Source organism: Dasypus novemcinctus, chromosome X (genome assembly GCF_030445035.2).
Source record: "Dasypus novemcinctus isolate mDasNov1 chromosome X, mDasNov1.1.hap2, whole genome shotgun sequence".
Classification (NCBI taxonomy): Eukaryota; Metazoa; Chordata; class Mammalia; order Cingulata; family Dasypodidae; genus Dasypus; species Dasypus novemcinctus.
The window spans coordinates 35600367-35619462 of record NC_080704.1 but is presented as its reverse complement, the minus strand read 5'-3'; the positions used below and the strand labels follow the sequence as shown (position 1 = coordinate 35619462).

The 19096-nt window shown below is 38.7% G+C and overlaps 1 protein-coding gene across 3 annotated transcripts in view; it reads left to right on the top strand.

The window, feature by feature from the left end:
• DMD (dystrophin) overlaps positions 1 to 19096 on the top strand; it is a 2676723-nt gene that overhangs the window by 2335869 nt on the left and 321758 nt on the right. For all 3 annotated transcript variants that reach the window (XM_058291720.2, XM_023592525.3, XM_058291721.2), the window contains one exon: positions 16963 to 17109. In XM_058291720.2, coding sequence (XP_058147703.1) covers positions 16963 to 17109 — 147 coding nt within the window. The remainder of the gene's footprint in view (positions 1 to 16962; positions 17110 to 19096) is intronic.

Sequence of the window (19096 nt, the reverse complement as noted above, 5' to 3'; positions counted from 1 at the left end):
ACAAGCCAGTGCCTGTGCAAGTGTCTGTGTGGTGAGCCAGGGCCTACATGACTTCCCGTACAAGTGCCCACATGGTGAGCCTGTGCCCCGTGCAAGTGAGTCACACAACAAGATGAGTGATGCATCAAAAAGAGAGACAAGGGAAGAGTCAAGGTGAAGTGCAGCAAAAACCAGGAACTGAGGTGGTGCAATTGACAGGGAACCTCTCTCCACATCAGAGGTCTCAAGGATTGAATCCCAGTGAATCCTAGAGGAGAGAAAATGAGAAGAGAAGACAACACAGACAGCAAAAACAGCAGGGCAGGAGGAGGGGAGGGGGAAAGTAAATAAATAAATAAACCTTTAAAAAAAATACTTGAATATAGTTCAATACCAAAAGATGATTCCAAATCTGTTTAGCTCTTGCAGATACAATGATTCTTTAGAAACAATAAAAATTTTATTTAATGGAAAGTTCCCTCCCTACCTCCATAAAGTCCCCTCTGCAACATTTCCAAGCCACGTATTTTAATTGGTGATGGAAGAAAAGAGATAATGAAAAAGTCTAAGAAAGGGATGATTATTAGTGAGAAAATGGCTTTGTAAGTGACATTGGTTTTATATGTATAGAAGCTTTGAGAGTCCGAATTAATCAGATATTTGTGAATTTTGGCAATGCAGGTTATCCAGACAAAACTCTGGAGAATGTCAAGTATTTTCTATGGCAGTGGTTCTCAAACTTCAGCATGTATTAGAATCACCTACAGGGCTCGTAGAAACTAACTTCAGTAGGCCTCTCCCCCCAAGTTACCAATTCAGTAGGCCTGGGGCAGGGCCTGAGAATCTGCATTTTAGCAAGTTACCCGGTGGTGATGAAGCTGCTGGCCCAGGGACTACACTTTGAGAACCACTGTTCTTTAGTAAAACTACTGTATATGTATCTAATTGTTCAATTACAAGTAAGAATTGTATCATTTATTCTTTCTTTTATAGATACCCAAAACAGTTCATTTAAAATGGATGTAGGCACATGGCATCCTCTTAGAGTGATTGATGCTTTAGGCAGGGATCATAGTTCACTCAGGAACCTTGACATGAATAATGGCCTCTTCTTTTCTCAGGCTCTCTTTTGGAAGACATTCACAGTTATTTATTTCAATATTCTTGGTATTTTAATGGTACTGAAATTATTTTTGGGTTGCCTCTGATGACATGGATCCTAATCTGCCTGCCAAAGATTAACATTTTAAAATGTTTAGTCACCTTATCTTTCACTTTGTGGAAATGTTATCACATTTAACAACAATAGTTAAATTTAAAAATGATCTTCGTAATTTTCTGCCAAACCTTCTGATCATAAACAGGTACTTTACAGAATTTCTGAAATCCAGGACATTGAGAATATTTGCAGCCATGCAACTCGTTTTAGTTAAGACTTGATTGGTGAATGTAAATAGCTGATGGCTTATGGGAGTGTGCCTACACTTTATAACATGTCCTGCCAGTCTTTTGTGACTCTATTTTAAAAAGAACTAATGTCAGAAATACGCAGCGTCCCTGAATGTGTTTGTGTTGGGTGGGGAGGAAGGTGTATTTGTGTGTATCGAAGTGGAGATGGGTGTGGGGTGAAACCGGGAGAGCAACTAGGAGAAAGGAAGTAATTGGGGAAGTTTGTTTCCCAAAGGTGGGGCAAGTTCAGAGTACAAGTACCAGTAGAAACATGGTATAGAGTCAGTGGTATATGAAACGAGAATTATGGGTTAAATATGATATACCAGAAACAAATGTCTTAAAATTTGCTTTAACATTAAACAAGAAACATTTAAAACAAACTTCCCCCCTTATACTAGAATTATGGGAGGGGGATTAGAAAAAAGGAAATGTTTCATTCAAAGTAATTTGATTGATGTCTGTATAAAATTGAAATACCTATGTTCAAAGCCACTCAAATCAAATTTACATTAAATAATTGAGTTAACTGAATTTGGCAGAGTAAGGGCACATTGATTTTCAATAGTTCTGAAAATTGGTCCACATATCATTGTTATGCTTTTTGTTTGTAAACTTCAATATTTATTAAGTTTCCACAGGCTGTTCGACCCTGAAATGTCAAACTCTCTTAGGTAGAATGAGACTGGTGAATCACTAAGATAGATGTTAGTGTTTCACTTAGTGAAACACTAAGATAGATTTCTATTTTCTTTAAAGAATAAAGAAAACAGGTGATTTAATGGTGAATATATTTTCTTCATCTAAACAGCCTGCCAGTCCTGTTTCAAAGCAGACTTGTTTTTACATCTCTTGTTCTATTGCACTCTGCATTATTATAGGCTAGACTCAGTGGGCTCATTTAAAACTTTTCCCTATCAAATATTTAAAATCTGTCCTGAACTTATCATTGCACAAGCAAGTTAGTAAACAAAATAAAGCCAACGTATTGACAATATAAGCCAAAGGACCATGACTAAATAGAAACTTAAGTGAATAAGGGACATAACGCACTGATTTTTTTAAAATTTTATTTATTTATCCGCATTTGCCCCACTCCCCCCCCCCCCCGGGTTTGCACTCACTGTCTGCTCTCTGTGTTCATTTGTGTACTCTCTGTGTCTGCGCATCATCTCTTTAGGAGGCACCGAAAACCGAACCTGGAACTTCCCATGTGGGAGAGAGGTGCTCAATCACTTGAGCCACTTTTGTTCCCTGGTTTGTTGTGTCTCCTATTTTTTTTTTAAGATTTATTTTTTATTTATTTCTCTCCCCTTCCCCCTGCAACCCTCCCCCTCTTGTCTGTTCTCTGTGTCCATTTGCTGCGTGTTCTTCTTTGTTTGCTTCTGTTGTTGTCAGCGGCATGGGAATCTGTGTTTCTTTTTGTTGTGTCATCTTGCTGTGTCAGCTCTCCGTGTGTGCAGCACCATTCCTGGGCAGGCTGCACTTTCTTTCGCACTGGGCAGCTCTCCTTACGGGGTGCACTCCTTGCATGTGGGGCTTCTCTACGCGAGGACACCCCTGCATGGCATGGCACTCCTTGCACACATCAGCACTGCGCATGGGCCAGCCCCACACGGGTCAAGGAGGCCTGGGGCTTGAACTGCGGGCCTCCCATGTGGTAGATGGACGCCCTATCCACTGGGCCAAGTCCGCTTCCTTGTTGTCTCTCCTATTGTCTTTCCTCTTTGTGTCTCTTTGTTGCATCAGCTTGTTCTGTCCACTTGCTGCGCCTGCGTATCATATCAGCGTCTTCTCCAGGAGGCACTGGGAACCAAACCCAGGACCTCTCATGTGGTAGGTGGGAGCTCAATTGCTTGAGCCACACCCACTTTACTGATTTGGTTTTTAAAACCAGCAGCAAACCACTGCTGAGTTTCCTTTTATTTATTTATTTATTTCCTACTCTTTAACAAATTTTAACCCAATACACATTGCTGAGAACCTAAACCCTTTTAGGTCTCATTAAATAATACCCATTCAGTTGTTCCATGGATTAAGTTCCTTGTCTGTCCCCAGGACAAGAAGGCCACATGCAACAATATTTCCCCTGCTTTACCCCCTACTAGCAAGCTGGCTGTTCGCCTCTATGCATTTCCAACAGAGAGAGGGCTAGAACAAGAGAATGGTTCATTGTTTTTGCCTACGCAAACCCAATACTAGAATTGCCATAAGAGTTATCCAATATAATGCTGACTTTTGTGCATCCAATAAAGTATAAGGTTAAGGGAATCATAAACTAAACAAATGAGCATAAGTTCTATTGATCCTTTGGCTTATGCAGTGCATAAAATATTACCTTTGGAACCACCCTGACATTTTGTTATAAAGGTTGAAGGAAAAAGTTTTCAAGGTTGTCTCCGTGTTAAAATTGTCTGGGGATTGGTTGAGTATTGTATGCAAGATGGGACTTAGTGAAATTTGACCCACTTTGATTTCCAAAAAAATGTTGAAGTCTTAGTGAAAAGATTATTTTTAAGCTGTTTAAAACTTCTCTTCCCACTGAAATAGTATTCTCCTTTAGATAACCAATATTGTATCACTCCCAAAGATTTTGAAGACACTAAGTCATACTCCTTTTCTAAAAAAGAAAAAAAAACTATTACTACTTAAGTATGATATTATTTGTTAGTTAAATATCAATCACTTTTTTTAAAGGGTAGATTTTGCCTATGACTTTGACTTTTTTCTTTTTCTTTTTTTTTTTTTTAAAGATTTATTTATTTTATTTAATTTCCCCCCCTCCCCTGGTTGTCTGTTCTTGGTGTCTATTTGCTGCGTCTTGTTTCTTTGTCCGCTTCTGTTGTCGTCAGCGGCACGGGAAGTGTGGGCGGCGCCATTCCTGGGCAGGCTGCTCTTTCTTTTCACGCTGGGCGGCTTTCCTCACGGGCGCACTCCTTGCGCGTGGGGCTCCCCCACGCGGGGGACACCCTTGAGTGGCAAGGCACTCCTTGCGCGCATCAGCACTGCGCATGGCCAGCTCCACACGGGTCAAGGAGGCCCGGGGTTTGAACCGCGGACCTCCCATATGGTAGACGGACGCCCTAACCACTGGGCCAAAGTCCGTTTCCCTGACTTTTTTCTTAAATGACACTTGAGTACATTGATTAGACAGCTTGACACATAAGACACATTTCTGTAAGTAATTTATTCATTATTTGCATGTGTTTAGCTGGACATTATCATGATAGCAGTTGTCATAACAGAATATAACAGGATATGAATTTAGATATTACCTTAAGATTTGACCAAACAAATCATAGTACTATCTTGAAAGAAAAAGTTCTCTATATTTGGTGAGAAGAATGAAAAACTGAGTAAACTAGTGATTCGATTTTAGAAGCTAGATCTTTCACAAACACATACATACATACACAGAGGTAAAAATAAAGCTATTAATATATCTAAATGGTCAAGATTGCTTGGATATGAGTACATAAGACTTTCATTTCAGCCTCGGAATATGATGAAATGATGATGAACCATTATAAAAAATTGTCAATCTAATTTTTATACATGTTCTTGCATAGATTTTAATGAAGGAAATCCATTTTATGTTCTTTTCATTTGACTTTAAATAGTCAGATATCTTGTTTTTTTTCATTTGTAAGAAAGGAAGGCATTTTGGAAAGACAAAACATTTATTTAATTCAGGAGCTACAATAATCTGGAAGTAAATGTAGCTGTTGCAGGGAGTTTTGCTATCCTTTGCAGCTCTTTTCCATTTTATCTCAGCTCTTAGAAAATTTATGTTCATCTTTGGTTCATTTCTGCTTTAGTATTTCTACGTTGATAATATATTGAATGGAAAACCAAATCAGCATGGATCTGTTTTGTTTCAATTAATGAATGCCTTCCTCAAGAACCAAAATTAAATAAATGGCCCAGTAAAAGGGGAACTGGGTGTGGCATACTACACAGGTAACTCACCACCTGAGATTCCTCTAATAATCCTTATTTATGCAAGGCAGATGTAACTTAATTTGTGTTAATGGGGAAAAAAGACTTTGTTGGGAACTGCTACATATTGTATTATACTTTTTTGGTTTTAGTTAAAAATGTTGCATTTTGTATCTGTGGCTGCTGTCTGACTTGGAATTTATTTCTTTAGAAGACTTTATAATCAGTCATCATTTAAATGAAATTATACCACTGGAGTTAAGATGCATGAGCACAAGGGATTTTGTCTCTTTCGTGTACCTCTATATCTCCAACACTTAGAATAGTACCTGGCATATATTAGGTGCTCAGTAAGTGTTTTTTGAATAAATGAACAAACGTGCACAAAAGAACAGGACAAAATGCTCTCTTTTAGATATGTAGGACGCTTAAAATTGTCATACAAATAATTTACACCCACTTGCTATCATCCTATTTCATGACATTGTTAGTTCTTGCCTGCATCTCATTGCCACTTCTTTCTCCTTCCCACAACCACAGACTGAGCTCCATAAGATTTTTCAGAAGAACACACCACACTCTCTCAGTGCCTTTACTGTGTCATTCCCTCTGGGTGACTGCAGTCACCTTACCTATTCAAGAGGTCTCGCCTGACCTATCACCATCCTTCTCTGCACTTTCCAAACTCCGAGGCTCAACTCTCTCATGGCGTGAAATGACAATGTTTTTTGTTCTTTCTGTTTTTAGGAGGTCCTGGGGATTGAACCCAGGACTTGTCCATGGGAAGCAGGCACTCAGTCACTGAGCTACATCCATTCCCTGTTTTTTAATAGCCGACTAAATTCTCCATCTCTGTCAATGACTGAGCCTGTTGATAGTTCCGTTTTCCAATGTATAGTAGTGCATAGTATGTTTACGCATAATACATAGTGGATGTAAAATAGGTGTTTTCAAGTGAGTGGTAATTAAATCTAACTAAAAGAGATGTTGAAAATATGTCATTCCCCTCTGCAAAAACCTTCACTGACTACATTGCAAAGGCCAGTCTTGCCCCCAGAAAACTCCCATCTTCTTTAATGCTTTACTTAATGCTTCCACTTATTAATGACCATCTGCTCTTCCTCAAACACACATTATGCTTTACCCTTTTTTCATGCTCTGAACAAATATCCCTCTCTCCCACCCCAGTGCTTTCACTATTGGTTTTCATGCCCCCACATCCCAACGTCTAATTCAAGGAGACCTTACAAAGCTAACGTCATAGAGGAGTGAGGGGAGACAGGTTTCCCCTGGGATGATGTCAGAAGTCTGCTCAAAAGAGGAAGCTACCTGAGGAAGGTTCTTAGTCCTTGGTTCACTCAGGGATGAATTTCTTATACACTGCTTTGCAGTCTACCTGAACGAGATTAAACAGGGGCTCATGTGACATTATGTTCTCAGTGTTGCTGGACACGATGCTTAACCCATTAGAGGTGAAGAAAAAGGCCCATCCGTCCCATTAGTCTTTACAACAGCCCTGGTATAGTCATGTTTCTATCCGTTCCCTTTCTATACAAAAGGAAATTCATGGCAAATATTTGTAAATAAGCCCCCTAATATTCTAATATTTCTTCTCTTGGCTCATGCCATGCCATGCCATTATTTAAGTACCTTTTCTTTAGTGGAAAACCTCAAAAATGAGAGAGAAGGAGAAAAAGAGACATACACAGAGAAAGAAAAGCAGAGCAACAGACAGACATAACCCCAATCCCAGCATACATAATCCCAACCTTCACGAGATCCTCTTTGGGCAAAGTAGAAAAAAAACATCTGTTCCTTAGAAGAGGTCCTCAGCTCTGTGCCAAGATTCACCAGTTAGGTAGTGGAACCCAGGTTGGAGTTCAGCCTCCTTTGCCCTTTTGGCCAGGCCACAACCTGTTTGACTCTACATGGTGGTGGCCTTGGTATGTCGCCTTCTAATTGTTTCATATAAAAATTTTTAAGGCTTTTATTCAGTTTTGCCAAAATGCCCTACAGAAGGATATACCAATTTGTACTCCCACCAGCAAGACTGTATTTCCCTTAGATAAGTTACTTCCCCTCCTTTTTATTCACTCACTCCACTTTTAGGAAAAGTCCCAGGTTGATACCAAAAACTGGAATGTGGTTTTGCTCTGATGGCTAAAGGGATTTCAGAAACTAGAACATGTTCCATCATAAAAAGAAGTCAAGTGATAGAACGAAAGAATTCAGATATGGAACCTAAAGGAAATGAGTACATTTGACTTCTTTTATTAAGGAACTTGGTATCAAGCTTCTGTATGAAACTGTTTATGAAACAATTTGAGAGTAGTTATTTGTCCAAAATATTACTAATTAATGAAAAAGTGCTTAATTCACTTGAGTGCAAATCTTTAATAAGAATGCATAAAAAGATTATCATTGTGTATTAGGTGTGGGCATATCGATTGGAACAAAATAACATAGAATTGTCTTCATGAAGTTTAGGGTCTTAGGAAAAGACTATGAATGAATAAATAGGCAAATAAATATACACTTAAAAATTGCAGTCAGTGCTAAGAATGATAATAGCATTCTGAGAATGCAAAGAATAGAGGGAACTATATCAAATAGGGCAAGCAGGGATGGGCTATCTTTAAAGGTCACATTTAACTGAGATCTACAGTATGTGAATAGGAGCCAACCAGACAGAGAGGGAAAATGTAAAACCCCAGGCAGAGGGAACAGCATGCGTGAAGTTTCTAAGTCAAGAGTCAGCTTGGTAAGGTTCTAGGAACTCAGCATTTTCTGAGTTCTTATTAGAAATGGCCAAAATTCTCAGGCCTAATGTATTAGTCAGAGTTCTGTAGGGAAACAAAAGGGAAAGGGGATACTGGAAATATTATGAGATTTTATAAGATAGTCTCACACGACTGTGGGGATGCACAAGTCCAAGTTCTGTAGGGCAGGCTGCAAGCCAGGAATGCTGAAGAAGGTCCTTGATGAGTTCCCCAAGAGACACTGGCCGTCTGAAGAAAAGATGGAAATTATCTCTGCTTGCTGAAATCACTTCTCGTTTTAAGGCCTTCAACTGATTGGATGAGACATCACTCATTGCTCAGGGCAATCTCCTCAGTTGATTGTAGATGTAATCAGTCGTAGATGCAATCAATGTACTAATGCTTTAAATCCATGAAATGTCCTTACAATAACAATTAGGCCAGTGCTTGCTTGACCAAACAATTAGGCACCACTACCTGGCCAAATTAACACATGAGCCTAACCATCACACCTTAGTCATCTGTGTTTTAACAAGCCTTCCAAATGATCCTGAGGCACATTTAAGTTTGAGAATCACTGCCTTAGACTTATATTTTGACCCCTGTAAGACTTTGGTAGTGGTAAATGTGGGCACAAGCCCTGAACATTTTAGACTGGCAGAAATATTTGCAAATGGAAAAAGAAAAAACAACAATAAAAAAAACCTATTAAATGTAAAACTTTATCCATCTAAAATAACTCCAAAGTTTAAAGATCACTTTCCTTTTGGTTGATTTTTCTAATGGTTTATGGGTCATTACTCATTCTTAAATAGGCAAATTGATTTCATTAACTGCCATTTCACTTTGTGTTTTATCACATATAATTAAAATATCTCAGAAAGAAAATATTGGTATTTCTTCTGTTTCCTTAGCAGCTTAAAACATGGCCTGCATAAATGAGTTATTTATACTCATTAGAGACCTATTATTTTAATTGTGCATAGTTTGCAGTTAGCCTCTGTAAAAACTACCTTTTTAGTTGTTTTAATTATGTTGTTAGAAAGCTTGAAATATTTTTGAGGGGGCGGGGTAGGGGGTGGGCTATTTTTATATATAAAGAGAAAACAATTAGCAGTAGCTCAGAGCTAGGATTTTGGAAATGTTCCCAAGGAAATAAAAGTAACTAAGATTTATATAACTTGTTCTTATAAATAAACACCTTTCCTTTGTGATCAATTCTCCCTCCTGTTCTTTTTCCAAATTATGTCTGTGATGGCAAAATAAACATACATAGAAAAGGAAGAAGGTGGATTCTATTATTACGGTAAAGATATAATTCAGCTATTATTTTAAGAACATTGGGGTTATAAGCCTAATAGTGAAGCCATGTCTTGTGTGTAAATACGAATAGTTATGATCAACACAAAGCAGGAAACATTAAAAAAGAATTTATACTTTTATGTTTCAGTATGCATTCTTTTTCCATAATATGTAGAGAAAGTAGAGATCATTTTTCATAAAAATGTGAGAGTTCTTTACAGGAAAAAGAAAGCAGTTAATTGCTATTCTTTTAGTGCCACAAATTTAAAAGTATGGAGTGTCTGAGGGGAAAACTATAGCTGAAATACAAATTGTGATAATTGCTTGGAAAATAAAAGCCCTCCAGGTTTCTTCATGCCTACAAATTTTGTTTCCCCGAAATATTTTTTTTTTAATTTATCCTACCCCAAATCATCTCTCTCATGATACATCTATGTCATTTGTACTGAGTCTGCTTCATTATTTATGTCCTTATTCGGTTGGCTCATCATACATGATCATGCCCAAATATGAAATTTTACAAGAATTGCTTGCCTTGAAAACTGAAAGCAAGGAGGACGATGGAAAGAAACAGCATAATATTTTGCCTTCAGGCCACCTCAGTAAAAACAGATACTGGGATGGAATGCAGGCACATCTCTATTAAAAAAGGAGTACATGTTTCAGTGGGATAATTTATTGTCAAGAATGTCCCTACCAGAGGCAAAAGTGATACTAAAAGCAAAGAGATGTGCTCGTTTAGTCTGTAAACACCCCACTGTGTCTTAGCTGCACATAATCGATCCATATTTGGCAGAAATCAGGGACTCTACATTATGGAAAGGGAAGCATATCCCAGTTTTGTTAGAGATTTGTGGGATTGCATCATAATGAGACTTTACATAAGAAGTCTCAAAAAATTTTTTTTAAAAAGCCTGACATCTAAAGCCCAAGGATAAAGGAGCTTGGGAAACCAGGCGAAGTAAGTAAGTGTAGGGATGCTATTGTGACCTCACCTAGATACCTTCCCTGAGCCAGTGCACCTGTCTCCCAGCAACTCTGAGTGCTGGTCGCTAAAGGTTCATAGTTGAACCTTTCCCAGACAGCCTCTGCAGCCAAAAGGAAGCACCCCTTGTCTTGGAGGTGAACCACCCCTTCTCCCTCAAGACCCCTTGGGGATAGCCAGCAGCCAATAACTGATGACACTGGGGGGCAAAAGTGCAACCCCATTGCCTCAAGGTGAGACCAAAGGTGAGACCAGCCTCTGATATAATTTGTGCTTCTGAGCTGCCGCTGGTCTCTACACCTTTGCCTAGCCTTCTTGCACTGTCCTCCTGCTTCTTTCACTCCTGTTCTCTTAAGAGCATTCCCTCAGTACATCACTCACAGAATAAGTCCCATCGCAGGCTCTGATTCCCCTCTGGCACCCAGGTTAAGTCAGGAGTTATCTGAGACAAAAGCTGAACTTATATCCTGGGCACCATACCAGGCAGGAACCAGAGTAAAGAGCCAAGAATTACAGGAAACACTGGCAATCTCTAAGCCTCATGAAAGGCTACTTCACATCTCATCTTGTGTTCCTTTTTAATTGGTCCAGCCACATTTGAGCATTTCTCCCAGGTATTCTAGAACGTTGGCCTCTGATCCTCTGGGCAAAGCAGAGTATGGACCCCAACTCTCCTAGTCTTATCAGTGAGCACTCTCTTCCATCAGGATGATTTACCCACCCAGAAACTCAGAAGCAGCAAAACACACCCTGAGCTGTACCTGCCCCCATTCCTAGGTAACTGGGTTCTGTGAGGCTGTCCCTGAGCCAGGTCTGAGAGCCCCAATGCAATATGCTAAAGACAAGTTGTTGTTTTGGTTTTTGGTTTTTGGATTTCAGAAGGTAGCAGGGATTGAACCCAGGACCTCATTCTCATGGGAAATAGGTACCCAACCCCTGAGCTACATCTACTCCCTAAAGACTAGTTTTTACAGGACATGATTTCCTTGTCCACCTCCTCAGCTTCTGAGTACTAATCCAGCATGAAGAACCCTGGGTCTTCTCCTTGCACCTTCCTTTTCTAGGCTTTTTTTTTAAAGGGTCTTTGTTCACAAACATTTGTTCAATAAGGTTTCTTTAGAGAGAGAAATACAGTTAGTCACTCCTTCACTTTTGTAGGTAGTAGTTACAATGTAAATTTCTCTGCACAGTGTCTGTAGGCATGGAATGGCACTCCATTGTCAAACGCTACTAATTGTGAATTCCTGGTTAGTGAGAAAGGACCTCCATGAATTAATAGGTTCATAATTTGGGAGAGATGTTTAATATCCCTAAGAGGAGAAATTTTTCAGACTCAGTGGCACCATTTATCAATACTCACAAATGGCAAATCTGGCTGAGTTAATTCAATTTGAGCATCCCAGCATCTTTCCTTTCTCACTTGCTGCTGCGGCTACTCCTGCTGTGGCCTATCGTGGACCATCCTGGGCCTTCTACTTTCTTCCCATCTAATAAACCTTCTCTTGCTACACTTCTCTCCTCATTCCAGTTTAGGCTCCAGGGTCTATTCTTCAGTCACAATTTGGATCATATTTAAACTCTCTTGCCCCCAGGTGTTTGTACCACAACCATCTGACAAAACCCCAAACCTGGGTCAACCACTTTCGCCATACCTGCTTAAAGCACTGCTGGAGAAAGTAAGGAGACTAGGCAGATGGTTCTAAAATTTTTTGATCCCCAGTCCCAAATGAGTTCTCAACTCTATCTAGGAACCTCACTATAATTTTTTAGTTCAACTTCCTTTCACAGTCTCTGTCACACTAATTCAAATTTTCCCACTTGCCCTTAGTTCATGTTTTCATTCAACAAATACTCATGGTACGCCCATTCAATACCAGGTCTCTGGCCTCCTACTTAAAGGAGATGGGGACTCACAAGCTAGAATTCTCTCAACTACCTCTCTCTGGCCCTTCAAACTGACCTCTGCCTTGCACTTCACTGTCAAGTAAGAATTACTCCCTCAAAAATAGTGATCCCTTATTAATAGACAGTTCCTTTATTTTGTAGCAAAATGGTGACTATAATTCTAAATATATATGTGATTAAACCCTTACTATATAAAGTGAAGCAAAGAGCTGACATGCAATTTAATTCCATAGAAAGAAAAAGCTTGACATACCAGCGTTATATATCATTCTAAGTCAGTACTTTTATATCTATAATCAGACGACATTTAATGAAGTGAAAATTCTGCCTGCCTGAAACTAGTCATAATAAAATTAGGCTTGGCTTGCTCTTTCATAGAGAACAAATTCCAGATGTTTAAGTGAGTCAAAGAAAACCCACAGTTTAATGGCTCCCTTTGATGTTTCCTTACTTACTTGCTTCCAAACTAGAATAAAACCTACTGAAATCCTGGTATCATTTAAAATTGCACATCATATTGTCCAAAGTTAATGATACTTCTTGACATTTTATATATAGTGTTTAATAATATCACCCTAAATGTATATGTTACAGTATTAAAAGCTCTGATCTTTGAAATATAGTCAAACCCAATGTTATATGCATTTAAATGATATGGTATCTGCATTCCCTCTTTACATAGTATGTCTGTGATTTGCATTTATGGGGTCATACTTCTCATTAGGTACAGTTCTAGACATTGACAACCTACAGCAGGAAGCCCTCCCTGGGTGGTAACCTTAGCTAAAATAGCACAGTGACATTGACTTGAGTGGTGATTTTCTCTTCTTCTTTTCTGCCATCAGTTGCCTCCCTTCCTCCAGCCCCATGTGCAGAGTGCCCTCATGATGATTTCTAACTGGCTAAAGTTCCTCAGTGTGCTCATCAGAGCCTTCCAGATAGCTCGCCAAAGGGTTCCTTCCCCCAGATCATCTCTTCATCAACTGATCTCTACCCAAGAAGAACTCCAACCAACAAATGTCTTATCAGACATTTAGGCATTGAGATTAAACCCTATGCATATTTTTTTCTTAGTCAATGAGAATACTAGTAGTCATCTTAATATACATTTTTTTTAAGATTTATTTTTATTTATTTCTCTCCTCTCCTCCCCCCATTGTCTGCTCTCTGTGTTAACTCGCTGTGTGTTCTGTGTCCACTTGTACCCTCGGTGGCACCGGGAAACTGCGTCTCTTTTTTGTTATGTCATCTTGCTGTGTCAGCTCTCCATGTATGTGGCGCCACTCCTGGGTCAGCTGCACTCTTTTCATGAGGGGTGGCTTGACTTGTAGGGTGTACTCCTTGTGTATGAGGCATCCCCACGCGGGGAAGCCCCTGCATGGCATGGCACTCCTTGCGCGCGGTAGTTCTGCACATGGGCCAGCTCACCACACAGATCAGGAGGCCCTGGGTATCGAAACCTGGACCCTCTCATATGGTAGGTGGATGCTCTATCAGCTGAGCCATGTCTGCTTCCCAAGTACACTTTTAATAGTAGTAGTAAGAATGTATAATAGATGCTCTCTAGTCCAACTCACTTCGTACCAATAGTTCAATAGTTAATTGAAAAAGTCAATAAAATCAGAGGATCATTAAAATTTTTTGTCAAACACTTTAACTTAAAATAGTCACCAATATTTTAATGTTGTGTGAAGGCTTTATGTTTGAGTACAAATTCACTGACTGAAGTTCTCTATAAATAACAATGATAATACAAACTTTTTTATTTCCAGTTCAAGTTTCTGTAATGTAGAGACAGCAGCTCGGAAAATATTAAAAGCAACCAGAAAACAGAATTCTTCTAAATCTTTAGGATTGTTGACTTGTCCACACCTCATGCAACAATATTACTTGTTTTGTTCTTTTTCTTTTTTAAGTGAGATATATTCATTGCAATTGATGAACACATTTTGGAGCATTGCCCTAAGCATAGATTAAAATTTACATTGTAGTTTACACTCTCTCTCACCCAATTCTGTAGGTTATGGCAAGATATATAATGGCCTGCATCTGTCGTGTATATATATATAAGCAGACACTCTATCAGTTGAGCCACATCTGCTTCCCTGGAACTTATATTTTAATCCCCTTTACCCTCTAAAATGTTGATGCAGGATTAAATCTTGTGCCCAGGACTTTGAAGGAGGAAATGAACATCAAAATATTCTGATAGGGAAGCGGATTTGGCTCAACCAATAGAACATCCGCCTACCACACTGGAGGTCCAGGGTTCAAACCCAGGGCTCCTGACCCATGTGGTGAGCTGGCCCATGCACAAAGCTGATGCGCGCAATGAGTGCCATGCCACACAGGGGTGTCGTCCATGTAGGGGAGCCCCACGCGCAAGGAGTGTACCCTGTAAGGAGAGCTACCCCACGTGAAAAAAGCACAGCCTGCCCAGATGTGGCGCTGCACACACAGAGAGCTGATGCAGCAAGATGACGCAACAGAAAGAGACACAGATTCCCGGTGCCGCTGACAAGAATCCAAGCGGACACAGAAGAACACACAGCAAATGGACACAGACAGCAGACAACAGGGGGGAGGAGGTGGGGGGAAGGAGAGAGAAATAAATAAAAATAAATCTAAAAAAATATTCTAATAAAGGACATTTGAACATGTACATGATCAGATCTAAAAGAAGCTGAAATCTAGATATGACTTAACTGGGATGGATCCCCTACTTAATCGCTGATAGGTGTGCCAGAGAAGGGAGATTATCAGCACAGGGGGCAGCTAGTCTGCAGTATTGATACATTCTGTCTGGTTGTTCTGCCATCTCTGCAGTGGTGTCCCTGTTTACAATTCCCACTCACGTGATATTTACTTGTGCTTAATAGAAAAGCATGTTCTTATCCAGAAGAGATTGGTTCCATTTTGTAACCAGCATCTTTGTCCAGATTGCCATGTTTTACTATAGACATTTAAGAAATCTTTCTTCTAATCTTTCTATTATGTAAAACAAAATGATTGTTGGATCATTTCCTTTTAGAGATATGAATTTGTGTAAATGGACCAACTTTCTCCATGAACAGTAATTCTTACTCTTTTACACTATGTATTTACTTTTAAGCAGATGGAAAAACAACTTTTATTAAGTCCTATGAAAACTTTTCTTAATTCCACACGGATTCCAATGACATTCCACTAACATGAAGTTAAATAAAAATTTGTGTATGTGGTCAGAAGGGTTTCTTCATTTATTTTATTTCTATTTTTTTATCATGATATCATTCACATACCATAAAATTCACCCTTTTAAAATGCATACTTTAGTGTATTGTAGTATATTTACAAGATTATGCAACCAACACCACTGAAATATTCCAGAACATTTTCATCACCCCGAAGAAACCCAGTGTTTTTTTAAGATAATGTTTTTAATTACCTCTTTAAAGAACTAGAAATTCAAGAGAGTAAATATCAAAATGTCTTTTAATATCTATAAACAACATGAGTCTTATACTCCATACAATGCCACAGTTTAGTGATGAGGTGATCAGATTGATTTGGCTCCTTCCATTTGGAGCGGGAGAGATTGGGAGGGTACAGATGAGGTCAATGTAAACAATGATTTTATCAACATAATGAGCCAGACAGAGAAATAACACCTGCACAGATCAAGCAAGCCAAAACAGCACATATAGCCAAGTAAGTGATACCGTCCTTGTGCACAGACATTATATTACACAAACTGTTCTCCTAAGTGAGGGAATTTGTCCCTTAGAAATTGCTCATTGGAACATTTGGACATCATGCATCATGTTAAAGATCCATAAATGTCATCTCAATAGGGAAGATATGATGTATGGTAATATCCTCCCATATCTGCATAGGGTTCTGCTGCTCAACAGATTGTCATGATGCATCACATCAGAGAATCCTGCTCTGGTGCTTCTGAGACAGCCAAGAAGCCCCATGAGAGCCTTCTTAAGTCATTGCCACAAGGGCTAAAATACCAGGAGAATAGAAAGTCATTCTTGGAACTTGACAGATACCCTAATCCCTAAATGAAACTTTATGTGGTGGATGCAAAGTTTGAATGCAGTATTTTATGATTGAGAATAGCTTTTTATTATTAAAAAAATAAAGACCCATTTCTGGCTGTGAAATGAGTAGAATTTAGAATCTAGCAGTACTGTACTTTTTACCATTACTTTGCCAAACAGAATTCCTTTGGAGAGGTGTATAATATGGTAGTTAAAATTGTACACTCTGGAGGTAGACAAACTTGTGAATCCCGGGTCCATCAATTATTACCTGTAGAACCTTGGGCAAGCTTTAACCCCTGCAAGTTAGTTTTCTCAGGTGTGAAATGGAAATTTCTCCAACTGCTGACCTCATAGTGTTGTTGGTAGGACTAAAATAGAATTAAGTACAGATAGAATTCATCACAGCATTAGGCACCAAGGAACTGCTCAGTAAATATTAGTTATTGTTATTCATCCACTAATAAATGTTTGTTGTTGTAGTACAACCATTTTAGAGCAAACATCATTGACACTGCACTCCAAACAGAATAAGATATCTTATAGTTTCCATGTGTCTGTGTTTCTTTGCTCTAAATATTCTCATTTCCAATTCTCCCTTCAATATTTCACACAGGCACTTCGAGGAGAAATCGCGCCTCTTAAAGAGAACGTAGGCCACGTCAATGACCTTGCTCGCCAGCTCACTACATTGGGCATTCAGCTCTCACCATATAACCTCAACATTCTGGAAGATCTGAACACCAGATGGAAGCTTCTGCAGGTAGGCACATTATGAGCATTGTCTCTCCTCACTACAATAAAAGAATATATACAGATAAAGCTCGTTCATATGGAACAATAAAAGTAATTTATTCATTTGTTGTTTATGATAATACTTTGTAAGGGTAAGATATTTTATACTATTTGATAAGTCCCTATACAATTGTGTTCAAACCCACTAATATTAATTTCTGTAAATGGCTAAAAATCAGACTTGAGTGTATTTTGCAATAAACATGGAAAATAATGCTGAATCATAGTGGAAGAACTAAATTACTAGCATACAGTTACCTTATACTATCGTTGCGTGGATTCCTAAAACCTTCTTTTCCTCTGGAATCCCAATTTAAACAAAAGTCTGTAGACAGACTCATTCTAAAATCTTTTGAAAAAAGAACGCCCTCTCACAAGCCCATACATGGAAGCTTTTTATTGCATAAGAAATACAGAGACTATTAAGTGTGCTCAAGGTCACACTTACTAGCTGTGGGACCTTGAATAGGTTATTTAACCAATTTGAGCCTCAGTTTTTCATCTGGAAAAAAAGGGGTGGGAATAATATGTCTCTATAACATCAGCTCATTGTTAAGATGAAATAAGTAAAACTACATGCTAAGTGCTTGGCACAGTACCTGCAACAGTAAACACTCTACACATGCTAGCCCTTGGTGTTATTGCAATTATAATTGTTATAACACACGCTTTGGAATCAGACGTATGAACTGAGTGATCCCAAGGTCGCTTAACCTCTCCGTCAGTTTCCTCATCTGTAACAAGGTTGCTGTTAATGTTAAATGAAATCAGTCACATAGAGTTCTTAGTACAGTGCCTGGCTCATAGAACTCAGGCAAAGGTTGTGGTTGTGGTGGTGGAGGAGGTGTGGCTACCTGTTCCCTGTGTGCAGGACACTGTATTACACCTCAGTGCAAACACAACCCCATTTCAAGGTAACACCAGAAATGCCAGAGGTTTGTTGACTTCTGAGAGTGCAGCTACTAGTCGGCTTGTCCATTGCAGAGGTTTCCTTTGGGGCCTTTTTTGCCTAGAGGGCTAGAATGGCAACAGCAGAAGCGACCAACTCCAGGTGAGTGTTTGTCTCGCTAAAACTGGTTTAACCATAGAATTAGAGAATCATTTTCTCTCCTCCCATTTCATCGGATGCAGATTATATGCTTCCAAAGACAGAGAGGAAATTGGGTTTAAAAATATTTGCTTTCAATGTTTTAATGAGGGAAAAAAACTATAAACCAGATTACTTATCCTATCAACAGCCCATTTAGGAATGTGATTGAAAGGCCTGTTAAAGAAATGCTAGATCTTTAATAAAAACAAGTTAGAATTCAAGGCCTCTTGAGATCCCATATAATTTAATTCTTGTTGTGATAGTCTTGAAATATTTGTATGATAGATTGTTATAAGTGCTATCGACTAAGGCAAGGCAATATAGTTAAGCAATTATATGCCTTTCTATGTCAGTTTGCTCCACAGTGGTTGAGTACTATTAAAATCTTATTAGTTTCATCTATAGTACATTTTTCCATTTTAATCATAAATAAAAAGTAATAAACCTCCAAAGAAAACCAATGGCCATGTTTGCTCCATTCAAGCATTCTCAAACTATATCTTTAAAAATTTCTTTCAAAGAGCTGAGTGACACATTTGTTTTCAGAGCAAGGTACAAGATTTCTGACAGTAGAATGTAAATTTATAAATGAGGCCAGATGATTGTGACTGATAGGAAACATAAAAAGAATTCTGTGCTAAGTGATCCATTCTAGTTACACTAGTTGTTTAGATGTAATATATGAAAGATATTAATAGCTTTTTTACTGGAGAAGTTGTACATTTACAGAAAAATCATGCATAAAATACAGAGTTCCAATATACCAACCTATAATAGTTTATCTTTTATCCATTCTTTAAAATGAATAAGGACTTGGTTATAAATAAAGGGAAGTATGTGTAAGGAGATACAGTGTGATGCTGTA